Below are 12,989 nucleotides of genomic sequence, written 5' to 3' on the forward strand. Positions count from 1 at the left end.
GCATCCCAGCAGGTGATCCAGCCAGCAGCCCAGCCGGCGTCCAGTCCGGTGTCCAGTATCGTGCCCAGCTCGGTGCAGCCGGTACAAGTAGCCGGCCTTCCAGCCGGCGTCAAGCCCTGTCCAGCCGGCGTCTAGCTCGGCTTTCCAGCCGGCGCCCAACCTTGTCCCACCGACGTTGAAGTCGACGGTCCACCCCAGGACTTTCCCCCTAAGTCCCCCAGAACTTCGCGCCCTCAAGCGCGCCCAGGGACTAGGACTGTTCCCCCATGAACCCTTGTCTGTCCCCACCCCCCCCTCCCATGTTTATTATTTTTGATGTCCCACCCTAGTCCTGTTGTTGTCCTGTCATGTTTACCCTTGATTTTGTTTTCGTTGTTTTGCCTTGTCTTGTCTGTCACCCAGTCGGTCTTGTCTCGTTAGTCTACCCCTTGGTGAGCACCTGGAGGTGCTCATTAAAGGGGGGGCTTCTGTCACGACTCTGCTTTATCTTATCATGGATTTCTTGGTCTTGTGGCAGAGTCATGGCAAAGCCTTATGTTTAGTGTGAGAAGCCATGGGGTGTTTACCTTTTTGACATTCCATGTGCTTTCTCGTGTCTTGTCATTGGCCCCGCCCCTCTCGTTTCTTGTATTGCTTCCCTGCCGTGTCTAATGTTTCCCACCTGCCCTGTGTCATTATCCCTCGTTTGTGTTCCCTACTTAATGCCCTCTTGTTTCATTGTCCTGTGCTCGGTCATTGTATGTGGATGGATGTTCCTGTACCCTGTGCTTGTTTGTGTGTTGGTATTGCTCCAGAGTGTGTGCTTCTTGTTTTACCTCATCGTGGATACCCTTGTCTCGCCTTGCCTACCCTTTCCTTACTTGTTTGTTTAAGACGTTGTGTCGCAGTTTGTTTTGTTATTTTCTAGTTTTGCCCCATCGAGGGAAGTCTTGTTTGTTATCGTGTCCGTTTTTTCCCCATTGTGGGTTTTTTGGTTTCCTGTTATCGTGTTTATTGATTAATAAAAGTATTTGTTATCCCTGCATTCCCGCTGCCTGCACTTGGGTTCTCCTCATGTTCATGACAGATTTTGACCCCCATAGTAGGAAAAAATACACTGGTAGTCAAAAGTGCCCCAGAACTGTTTGCTGTCCAACATTCTTCAAAATGTCTTCTTTTGTATTCAACAGAGCAAAAAAAATGATAAAGTAAATTTTCCTACTATGGGTGTAAATGGGGGGCAAAATCTATCTGGTTATAAGCATTCTTACAAATATCTTCCTTTGTGTTCAGCAAAACAAAGAAATTGATACAAGTTTGGAACAACTCGAATGTGAGTAAATGATGACAGAATTTTCACTTTTGGATGAACTATCCCTTTAACCTATGAACAAAGTTTAGTTTTAATAATCTTTCTCATCGAGTTAAATTGCAATATCAAGTCAAATAAAAAGAATACCAATCAAAATGTGAAAATCTAATGTAACTTGCAAGATGTTTCAAGGGATATTTGACATGTAACATAGTTTATAAAAATGATCCTTAAACGTGTCAGGCTTTAAAACAAGGAACCAGTGCAATGCAAAACAACAGGTTTATTTTCAGCGAGGTTAAATCAGAGAATAATGTTTGTAGGATATTTACACTATAAGGTAATTATTAGCAAGTTCAAAACACAAATGAAACACTAGGGAAGAGGAGGAGAGAAGGGAACGCACATGGCCTTACTCTCTATAAATTTCAAGTTCCTTTCGAACACCAAGTTTCTTTCTGTGTTTTGGATCACCAGTAAAATCAAATTGGAAATAGGTTGGATGTTGTGAGAGAATTCTTCTGCAGATCTGGGAGCACAAAAACAAGACACAGAGAGGCATCAAGCTTTTGAACTCATTTATTTTAGAAACTACAAGTCTTTATATACGGTGCCAAAAGACATCTGGCAGGTTTCATATGTCCAGGGGTTCACAGAATGACCAAATAAGGTATAGCATGTCAGACAAAGAATGTTTAGCTTAGAAGGAATCCCCTCCTCCCATGAATACCCAGCAATGTATAGTGAGCTTAACAACTTCACAATTCTTTATTTTGTGGGCTTGTATTTATTTATGCGGAAATTAAATCTAACAGTCTCTAAACATAAAAAATACAGTCAACATAACAAATATTGCTGACCAATGGTGGTGTCTGAGAAAAGAGAGACGGAAAAAAAACCGGACGGCACACAAACGTTACATCCAAAAGTCCTTATATGGTTTTCAGAAGTGACACAGGAACAGAACACAGACAGTATTTCAGCTGTGAGCTGATTGTGAACAGAACATTAAAGACTCACATCACATCTGTAAAGACAATCTCAAACACTGACTGGGCGTTCACACCAGATGCGATTACTCGCTTCATTGGCGTGTGAAATTAGGCTTGTTCGACTTGATGCGGTGCCGCAAGATCCGACAGGCGGATGACATCAAAGTACCATGCGAGCGATACGAAACCAAACATTTTATGTTTTTTCAAATGGCTCTCGCGGTACTTTGATGTCATCCGCCTGTCGGATCTTGTGGCTGCATCAAGTCGAACAAGCCTATTCACTTCACAACAGACGCAAATTCGCATCATGGGAGGGGCTTCTGGCAGGCGGCTCCAGTCTCGTTGCGACATAACTGACATGGATTTTGAGACTTTCCAGATTGTCCGACCTCCTCACTCACTTTCTTCCAAGCAAGATCCTTTTTATTCCTGTTTCAATAAAAGCAAGAAGATGTATCGTACAGCTCCGGGTATCCACATACAGCGACGATGATTTTGTCCTCCATTGTTGTTTCAGATTTCTGCCTCCACTCGCTACGCCATATTCACGTCACTACTAGAGCAGGATCCTGATTGGTTAATAAATTGGTTAATGCGGCGCGAATTTTAATTACTGATTGGTTAATGCGGAGCCATTGTTATGAGCGCTCTTCAGCATGAACTCTCATGTGCTTCTCAAGAACACTTTTTTTTGCAAAACTCTTTTCACACAGAAGACACGAGTATGGCCACTCTCCAGTGTGAGTTCTCATGTGGACATCTAGATGAGTTTTGTTTGCGAAACTCTTTCCACACTGAACACATGCATACGGCTTTTCTCCAGTGTGAATTCTCATGTGGTTCTTAAGAACATTTTTTTGAGTGAAACTCTTTCCACACTGAACACATGCATATGGTTTTTCTCCAGTGTGAATTCTCATGTGGTTCTTAAGAACATTTTTTTGAGTGAAACTCTTTCCACACTGTAAACATGCATATGGTTTTTCTCCAGTGTGAATTCTCATGTGGTTCTTAAGAACATTTTTTTGAGTGAAACTCTTTCCACACTGAACACATGCATATGGTTTTTCTCCAGTGTGAATTCTCATGTGGTTCTTAAGAACATTTTTTTGAGTGAAACTCTTTCCACACTGTAAACATGCATATGGTTTTTCTCCAGTGTGAATTCTCATGTGGTTCTTAAGAACATTTTTTTGAGTGAAACTCTTTCCACACTGAACACATGCATACGGCTTTTCTCCAGTGTGAATTCTTATGTGGTCCTCTAGATGATGTTTGTATTTGAAACTCTTTCCACACTGAGGGCAGGTGAACGGATTTTCTTCAGTGTGGATTCTTATGTGCTTCAAAAGCTGCTCTTTACTTCCCAATCTCTTTCCACAATGAGGACATACAGATGCCATTGTTTCTTCCAGTTCCATTAGGTCTAAAATTAAACGAAAGAAGACCATATTTTTTGGGGGGCGGTCAACATTGAACACATGCACTCAATGGCACAACATATACGTTTTTTGCATTAAAATATCTAAAAACTATTGGTCGACCGATATGTTTTTTTTAATGGCCGATGGCGATATTGAGAAAGCAATGTGGCCGATGTGCCAATATAAGGCCGATATAAGAAATGTAATTATAGTAGGGCTGAAACGATTCCTCGAGTAATTCGAATACAAAAAAATCATCGAGTCAATTTTTGTTGCCTCGAAGCCTCGTTTAATCCATTTAACTACAGTACACACGGAGCATTGCGTTTCCCCACGGACCGTTATTACTGACGCACAGCCCGCTAAACTCTGTTCATGTTACAGGGCTCTCAAGTCTCACGCATTCCCCATGAGACACCCGCATTTCACACGTGTTTCTCATGCTGATAAATAAGTGAGAGCTTATTGAAATGGTGAACTGCTATTTTACCTAGTTTTAGTCTATTTTGCGAGTGAAACTTGTTTTCCGGCTGCATTGAGTCCATAAAAGTAGATCCGGACTTACGTTAAGCCGAGTTCACACTGCATGATTTTTGCCCCGATTTCCAGTCGCCGACAAGTTTTGAGGAATCACAGATAAGTTTCCGAAATCGGAGAGAAATCGGTGCTCGTTCACGCGAGTGACAATCACGAAATGTGAATGATCAAAGACGCGATCTGAGAGAGTGGGCGACGCATCGCAGACGTCCGCAAAATATTTGGCATGCTAAATATTTGCACGTGTTGGCGACTCAAAATCCTGCTGTGTGAAGTGAGTTCTGACTGAAAATTACAACGGCGATGACCTACAGCCAATGAGAATGTCAAACTCCTCCGCTGTCATCCGCAGAAGCTTTTTGAATCCAGTCTTGACATTTATCTAATTGCATGGTGTGCACAATATAATAATTTAATATAACTCATAGCTTTTTATCAGAAAAAATGTGATTTGAATTTTAAAATAATTAAACATAGTCATACGAATAATTATAATTAAATGAGTTCATTAGCGTACACATACGCTTTTCGATTACATCAAACAGAAACATAACAGAAATATTTGCTTGACCAGACGCATCAGCAGCAGCACATTGCAAAATTACTCATTTACCTCCAACTCTCTTTGCAGAACGCACAATCCTTGCTCCCTGCGTCTCCCCAACCAGTTTCTCCTCCATACTCTTTTTTCTTTTTTGCCCTTTCACTGCAAATCAGTGCACAGACCAGTTGAATGGCCAACTTCTTTTGGGATACCATTGTAATAATATTTCCAATGTCGCGTGACAACTCTGATTTCACGTATCACTTCTCGCGTGCGTTTGGTGGTGAAACATTGTTTGCGGACCAGACAGTTATTCGGCGATTCTGGCCTGTTGTAATGTCATGCAGTGTGTAATCTCCTGTCGCCGATCCATCGTTCAATGTGAACACTGCAGCAACTGAATGCTACCCCAGGTAGTCATGCAGTGTGAAAACAACAGTGATGCAACGACTTTGAAAGTCATGCAGTGTGAACTCACCATTAGTGGATGCCGAATCATGTTATTTACACGTCATCTGTCTGTTCTGAGTGAATGAACTGCACTTTATGAGGACATGAACACATGAACTTCATCTCCAGAGTTGCTCTGAGAGTTTATTTCAGAACATTTTACTGAGTGAAGCTAACACACTAAAAAAATAAGCGTCGTCCGACGACCTGCCAAAATAAAACGTCTTGGTTACGGATGTAACCTCGGTTCCCTGATGGAGGGAACGAGACGTTGTGTCGAACCGACAGAATGGGGTTTGTCTTGAGAACCTATCATCTTCTGAGTATTTAGAAAAGGCCAATGAAAATTGGCGAATGAAATTTGCATGCCGGGCTCCTCCCCGGATGTCCGGGTATAAGAGGGAAGCCGGCGTGCTCATTCATTCACCTTTGGTCTGAGGAGCCTAAAGCATCCTCCCCCGACCGCTGGGGTGGGCGGCCAGTGTTGTGGCATGAGGGACACAACGTCTCGTTCCCTCCATCAGGGAACCGAGGTTACATCCGTAACCAATAGGTTCCCTTTCTGTCGGTCTCTCGACGTTGTGTCGAACCGACAGAATGGGGTTCCTATGGAAAACGCCACAGCACTGAGCCGCGTCACAATCTCTGCGGAGCGACGTTGACTGGCCTGGGCGAGTCAGATGAACACGCTAACGCGAAATTATGACCTTCCAGTGGAGAGGAAGGGGGACCCAGAGCTTTCCACAAAAAGTTGGGAAGCCCCCTAACGCCGGCCGTCACGGGCGGAGGCCTGATTCTCTAAATGGCGAGAAGCCGCCCGGCACCGTACGGGCCACTGGGTAAGCATTATTCCCCCCTGGGGGGGAAAAACGCTGCAGAGGCCACTACCTACCGTAGGGAGGAATTAGTGGAGACACCACATGGTCTCACCATCAGGGGAGAACTCATGGGAGGAATGTGCGGACTGCAGGAGTTAACCGCAAGGTGGGAGTCCACCTGGGGAGGTCATGGGTTGCCAAGGTGGGAACCATTCATGAGGATACATCAGACGGAACAGCCCACGGAGGGGGGGTTACCACGTCTGGAGCACTAGGTCCGGTTAGAGCTATGTGGGAGATAACTCAACTGTTCCCCGGCCTAAGGGGGCAGGGCTGCTCTGCCCAGCCTGTCCACTGGAAGGGTGCTTAGTGATGGATGGAATGCCTGTTCTTTACCCGAGGGGAAAGAAGTGAGGCGGGATCGCCACTGCTCCCCCCGGAGGGGGAAGGGCTTCCGCAGGCGTACGCCCTACCGGCTGCCGGTCCCACACCTTGCCAGGATGCGGGCTGACACCGGTTCCGCGCGTAGGTATTAGAATCTCACGGAGTTGTTGGACATAGCCCAACCCGCAGCTCTGCAGATGTCTGCCAGAGAGGCGCCCTGAGCCAGTGCCCATGAGGGGTGTGCCTCACTCCCGACAGGCAGGGGCGAATAGATATCGGTATGCCCTAACGAGGGCATCCACGATCCAGTGCGCCAGCCTCTGTTTGGAGACAGCCCTCCCTTCTGCTGACCTCCGAAACAGACAAAGAGCTGCTCAGAGCTTCTGGGCTCTGCGTGCAGTCCAAGTAGAGGCGCCGTGCGCGTACTGGAACCTTGGGCACGTAGCTGGGGCGGGGTATCAAGATAACGTGAGAATCCCGGCCCCGAGTTCTAGGCAATCTGTGGACACGGAGGGTGCTTGCCAATCCCCTACCCTCTTGGAGGTGAGCGCCATGCAGAAAGCCATCTTTATCAGGACTGAGAAAGAGCGGCAACCCCGAGAGGCTCCAAGGGGGCGGGGCCTCTTAAGGCCCGCCACCTAGGTCGCAAGAGGGTACGGATCACGGAAGGTTGTCACCCTCTCACGCCCCTTAGGAACCTAATGACCAGGCCGTGCTGACCCAGAGGCTACCCAGCACTTGGGTCATGATGAGCGGCCGAAGCGGCTACATACATTCCCCAGTGTGGAGGGGGAGAGGTTACTCCCCAGTCTCTCTTGAGGACGGGACAGCTCGTACCCGACCAAGCAACTCCGCGGGTCTTCTCGCCGAGAAGAGCACCAGGACTAGAAGAGGCGCCACCTATGGGCGTATAGCCGCCCAGTGGCCGAAGCCCTAGCCTGAGTGACGTCCCAACCAGACCGGGGGTGGGTCACTCAGGATCTCCTCGTCCCGTCCAGACATGGAGACCAGGTTCTGCCTGGGATGCCTTAACGTGCCCCTTCCCCTGGGGAAGCAGTTCGCCAGGGGGAGTGGCCAGGGGGAGTGGCCAGGGGGGAGTCGTTGTCAGAGCCTTAGCTCCGAGAACCAAGTCCTGGTTAGGCCAAGGGGCGTAACTAGTACCACTTGATGCTCCTCTTCCCTGGCCTTGCACAGGACTCTGTGCAATGAGGCTCACTGGGGGGAAGCGTACTTCCGCTTGTCCCGCGGCCAGCTGTGTGCAAGGGCATCTGTGCCAAGGGTTGCCTCGGACAGGGAGTACCAAAGCGGACAATGGGTGGAGTCCGGGGAGGCAACAGGACCACCTGTGCCTGGCCGAACCTCTCCCAAATGAGCTGGCTGCGCGGGGATGGAGTCGCCACTCCCCGCGAGGCGTCGACTGACGAGAGAGCGCATCGGCTGTCTGGTTCAGGACGCCTGGGATGTGTGTGGCTCGCAGGGAACTGATCATTTGCTGACTCCAGAGGAGGAGGCGCCGGGCGAGTCATGTTTAGCTGCCGTGAGCGAATCCAATGATATACGCCACAGCAGCTGTGCTGTCCGACCGGACCAGCACGTGCTTGCCCTGCACGAGAGGTAGTAGCCTCCTCAATGCAAGTATTTTTTCAACAGAGGTTCTGAATTACATGAAGGTGAATACAAAATGACAGAAGTTTTATTCGCTCTAAAAATGCTGGGTTATTTTCAATCCAGCATTGGGTCAAAAACGGACAAACACAACCATTGGGTTGTGAATTAATTTAAGATGGGTTGGTTTAAGTCAATGTACTCTAATAATGCTGGGCTACTTTCATTGGATCAAAATAGGTCAAGTCAACTGTTGGGTTAAATGAACCTAAAAAGGTTTTCATTTGACCCAGGCATTGACCCAACAGTGGGTTAAAACAACCCAGCATTTTGAGTTGAAATAACCCATCATAAATCAATTTGTAACTTAATGGCTGGGCTTGTCCAATTTTGACACCACGCTGGGTTGAAAATCTACATTTTAAATGCATAAATTGCCTTTTTAATCAGTTTCTGACAGGTTTCAAATATATACTACCGTGCAGTACCTGTAGTTTTGATCTTATTTAAATCCTGTGGAAATCAATATACATCATTTATTCATATATTCATGTATTCATAGGCTCTCCCTCATTCCTACCTTAAATTCTTTCTCTATGTTGGCCAGCACAGCGAGCTCATTGCTAAGCTCTAGAGCTGTCAGCACTGGATCCTCGCTGGATAGAGACAGGTAGGCGGGGCTAGCCAGCCCTTTGTAGGCGTTGATTCTGGAACATGAATGGCTGAAAGAATCGTGCCTCTGATGATAGAGGCAACTGTTACATTTACAGAAGTAGTCATGCGGACGCTCAATGCAGGCACCCTTCCTCAGCAGAATGTGCACAATCTCATATTCGTGGCAGTGAGAGGCTAGTATTATGGGTGTAATATCATGGGAAAATCGTGTGCCGTCCTCATCATAGGCGTAGAAGTCGTCTTGCGTTTCGGATTGGAGGGGACTGTTGGTGAGTTTGGTTGTATCTGCAAACGCTTGGTGATCCAGAATGGCCTCCACAATCCGAATGTAGCCTTTACTTATGGCTAAAAGCAGGGCGTCACCTATCCGGGCCAGGTTCTCTTTCTTCAGCAAAAGTTCGGTCACTTCTAGGTGCTCATTGGCGACTGCAAGCTGCAATGCATTCTGGCCCATGTAGTCTACACAGTTGACATTGAGTTCTGGTAGGTCTTCTAGCATCCTGCGGATGACAGGAATATTTCCATACTCGGCTGCCTCTAAAAAACACTCCTCGGTTGGAGATAAACCATTGTGTCGGGTGTTAAACATGTAGGCCGGTCTCCGCGTAGCCATGCGCCGACTCTTAGCCAATGCATGCTCGTGAATGTCATCGTTGCTCCACCTGTTTGAAAAAGAAAACAAGAATTGTTTAAAACAAAGTAAGAAAAGGTATAAAATACACAGCTACTATTTTTTAGTTTTATATTTTAGAATGAACATTTCCTAAACTATGTAAAACACAATGTAATACGTTGAGATGTTAAACAAATATTTTATATCATATAATATATTATAATGAAACGCAAATACCCCAGCGGAGCCGAAAAAAGAAGAGAGAAAAAAGAATTTGGCCAAACTTCCAAAAGTCTCTTCTTTTTTCACACAAACTCCACTGATGCTGCTCCCACAACAGCAACAGCCTCTCTCCCGCCAGACACAGGTGTGTGTTTTCTACCCGGCCCCTCAAAATGACAATGTGCCAGTGAGTGCAGCCCAAGATCAGCACGCAAACAGCACATAGACAGACTGTTTTATTGAGTGACGATCCTACTTTCTGGCCAAAACATTTATTAGACAAAGAGCATTGTGAGCTTATTAGGAGAGGGCCAGTTCAAATCAAAGATTTGACTTTCCCAGTTAACATTGATGACCGTCAATTCACATCCAGCAACTACTTCATTAATAAGAAAAACGGTGAAAAGATTAGCTGGTCGTGGCTAGTGTACAGTGTAAAAGATGATAGTGTAGTTTTCTTTTGTTGTCGAATCTTAGGTGACTGGTCCAATCTGTTCAGTGGAGATGGGTATAATAACTGTAGAAATTTGTCTTCCCTATTAAAAATGCATAAAAGGTCTCAAGACCACAAAAATAATAATATCAAAGTGTAAACAGATGTTGTAAATAGTTCGTTTGTGAATTTAGTTTTTTTAATTTGTGAATTCAATTTTATTTCACTTTGAGACAAATTATTGAACGACAGTAAGATTTATTTTATTTAAATAACAGTTTATTTAAAAATATAGAGAAAAAAGTTTTGAGAACGAGATCGCAAAATAAGGGTTATAAAGAGTGCATATCATGTTGACTGTTGAGGCTCTGAAATCCTGAAATCGCTTAGGGCCCCCAAATCACTAAGTCCGCCCCTGCGCCTGACCCCCAGTTAACTTCCAGTTTGTGTTTGGCTAGTGTCTAATAATATAACTATGCTATTTATAATGTATTTAACTTATGTTAACATTAATTTGTATTATTGTTTTACTGTATAGTAATTGTATTAATTAAAAGATTTGTTGAATTTTGTTGTATGTTCATTTTATTAAATAAACAGTTTTTTGAATGGGTCCTGTAGTGTGGTCGCATTCAAAGAAACCATATCCTATTGACCCCTGAACAAGCTTATTAAAGTCTTCAGGATCTTGTGGAAATTACAGGCAGGTGTGTAAGGCAGGGCTGGAGCAAAACTTAGTAGCAAACTTTCCTTTCTGGACTATGTATGGATATCTTAAATGACACTGTATTAGAGATTTCAAAAGGTTACTGTCCAGAAGCTTCTGGTTGAGTCACATGATTTAATCAACCTCAAAATGATTCACTGCCAGTTGGTGCCCATCTGACACAAATACCCACCTACCCAACTGACCAGCCTCTGATTCTAAAGCTGTAAATTAGGTTATATTTTATACACATTTCATACGGTGTTTTATTATTCATTTACACATGTAAATTCTACATGTAACTATGAGATCTTTACCAAACGTTTTGAAGGCACAGTGCTGAAATTGTCTACTTCAGTTTGAAATGTTTCTGTAGGAATGACAGGGCTGAATAAGAAATCAACCAGCCTCCCACACTAATGCTGTCTTGCATTAACGTCAATTGTCTATGAATGAGTCTCCAACACGACAATGAACATTTGATTAATCAAACTTCAATATCAATTCTCTTCACTTAAATAAATACATGACCATGCATAAACATCACTTTGTAATGTAAGCTGTACAAGAAACAGTTACCTGAGCCTGAAAATAAATCTCGAGCCTAATGTGTATCTTGGAGTAGGCTATTATATACAGTAAGTACAAAATACTGTAGTTTTAAGAGCTCCAAGAGTACCCTGGTCTGCCCAGCGGCTCCTGCGGACAGCAACAGATTTTTACACCTTTTAAGCGGGTTGCGCATGAACGATGAACCCCAAAAAGAGTCCAACACTCACCTCTTGAAACGCGGTAAATGGTAGTTGTCGGTGTTGGTGTTCATCCGCGGATGGACGGAACTTTGTTGAACAAAAGTGCTGCTGTGATCAGTGGACATCTGTCTGCTGCTTCCTTCATTTATCCTCCTTCAATGCGAGTCTGAATGATGCGTGCAAGAGCGCGAGAGTGATGTACCCAAGACAGAAACACGAGCGCACATGCAAAGTTCGGCAACATTCTCTTGATCTTCATTCTCTCTTCAACTCTCACATGACTAACTGCAAAAATATATGAGTTGTCTGTTTTTAGATTCAGTAAAAGTGCACGCGCATGCATGGGACGTCTTCTGTTCAGTATCTTGAATGGGTGATGACGTCACGAGCACCCAGTTAGCCTACATGAAGCTGTATTTCATGCTTATAAGCTTTTCATCCGATTTAATTTGTAAAAAAAAAAGTTGTTTTTTGTGTGATTCCCTCTCCTGTTTTTTTTTTGTGTGTGTGTTTGTTTGTTTTTTTAGTTGTTGGTAATATTTTATTTTCTATTTTCTCTCTTTTCATTAATCTAAGTGTTTCTTAATGTTATGTTATGTTTATGTTGTAACATTGTTTTGTTATAACAAAATGTTCAATAAAGCATAAAAAAGCTGTTTCATATTATTGTACCTCGTGTTCTCACGACGATGATGATGACGACAGTAGTAGCCTAATTATAATACTAATACTAATAATAATACAAAACAATATTATATCAAAATTTATAAGCAGAAAGCTAAGACGAAACGTAAAAGGGGATGTATAATTCAACTAACTTCTCTCATTTTTATTAGAGAGATAATAGTCGGTAATTACTGCATTACTTCAATGGCATATATAGGATTTAAATTGTTCTTCTATTTTCTTATTTTTGGTTGACGTTTTTCCTGTTTTCCTATCCACACAATTTAATATCCTGTAATAGAGGCATTAAAAATGAAGAGCAGCACTTTCAATCAAGAGCTGTCCCAGTGTGACCATTCTGTCTAATGGCTTAAATGAAATGTGTCGCTTTAACCCTCCTTTATCTTCTCAGCAAAAACAAAAGGGTTGTTTATTCAGATGACGATATGATGATATGATGACAGGTAGACAAAATTAAACATGCATGTCATTCCAGTTTAAATAGACCAAACGAGGAACTGATACAGAAACAAGAAACTTATAGGCTGTATAGAGAATGTGAAGCTGACGTCACGACCTATGTTGCAGTGGCGCCGCCATCTTGGGAGGATAATACTCCACTGCTATTATTGTTTTGATATGTACCGTTACTCGTTTTGTTTGATATATGGAGAAATCTAAAGTGAAAGAACCAGGGGCTTTTCCTGAACGACTCTGCGTAATACTATGGCAGTTTTTAACACAGCAAGACCGACCTACCATAGTTATTCCTAATCAAACAAGAAAAACAAAACACTGCATTGAACTCACTAGCAGCCATCCTCCCAAGATGGCGCAACATTCAACGCGGCGTGACGTCGATTAACAAGCTCTA

At 43.9% G+C, this 12,989-nt stretch overlaps 1 protein-coding gene across 1 annotated transcript in view; it reads right to left on the minus strand.

Moving 5' to 3' along the window:
• Positions 1–1,330: 1,330 nt before the first annotated feature.
• The window catches only part of LOC130561136 (gastrula zinc finger protein XlCGF8.2DB-like), a 31,229-nt gene continuing 19,570 nt past the window's right edge, over positions 1,331–12,989 (minus strand). Inside the window, exon 3 of the mRNA XM_057345285.1 lies at positions 1,331–3,712. Within this exon, the coding sequence (XP_057201268.1) occupies positions 2,925–3,712 (788 nt within the window). The 3' untranslated portion in view covers positions 1,331–2,924. The remainder of the gene's footprint in view (positions 3,713–12,989) is intronic.

The sequence above is a fragment of the Triplophysa rosa genome, linkage group LG11 (genome assembly GCF_024868665.1).
Source record: "Triplophysa rosa linkage group LG11, Trosa_1v2, whole genome shotgun sequence".
NCBI classification, from domain to species: domain Eukaryota; kingdom Metazoa; phylum Chordata; class Actinopteri; order Cypriniformes; family Nemacheilidae; genus Triplophysa; species Triplophysa rosa.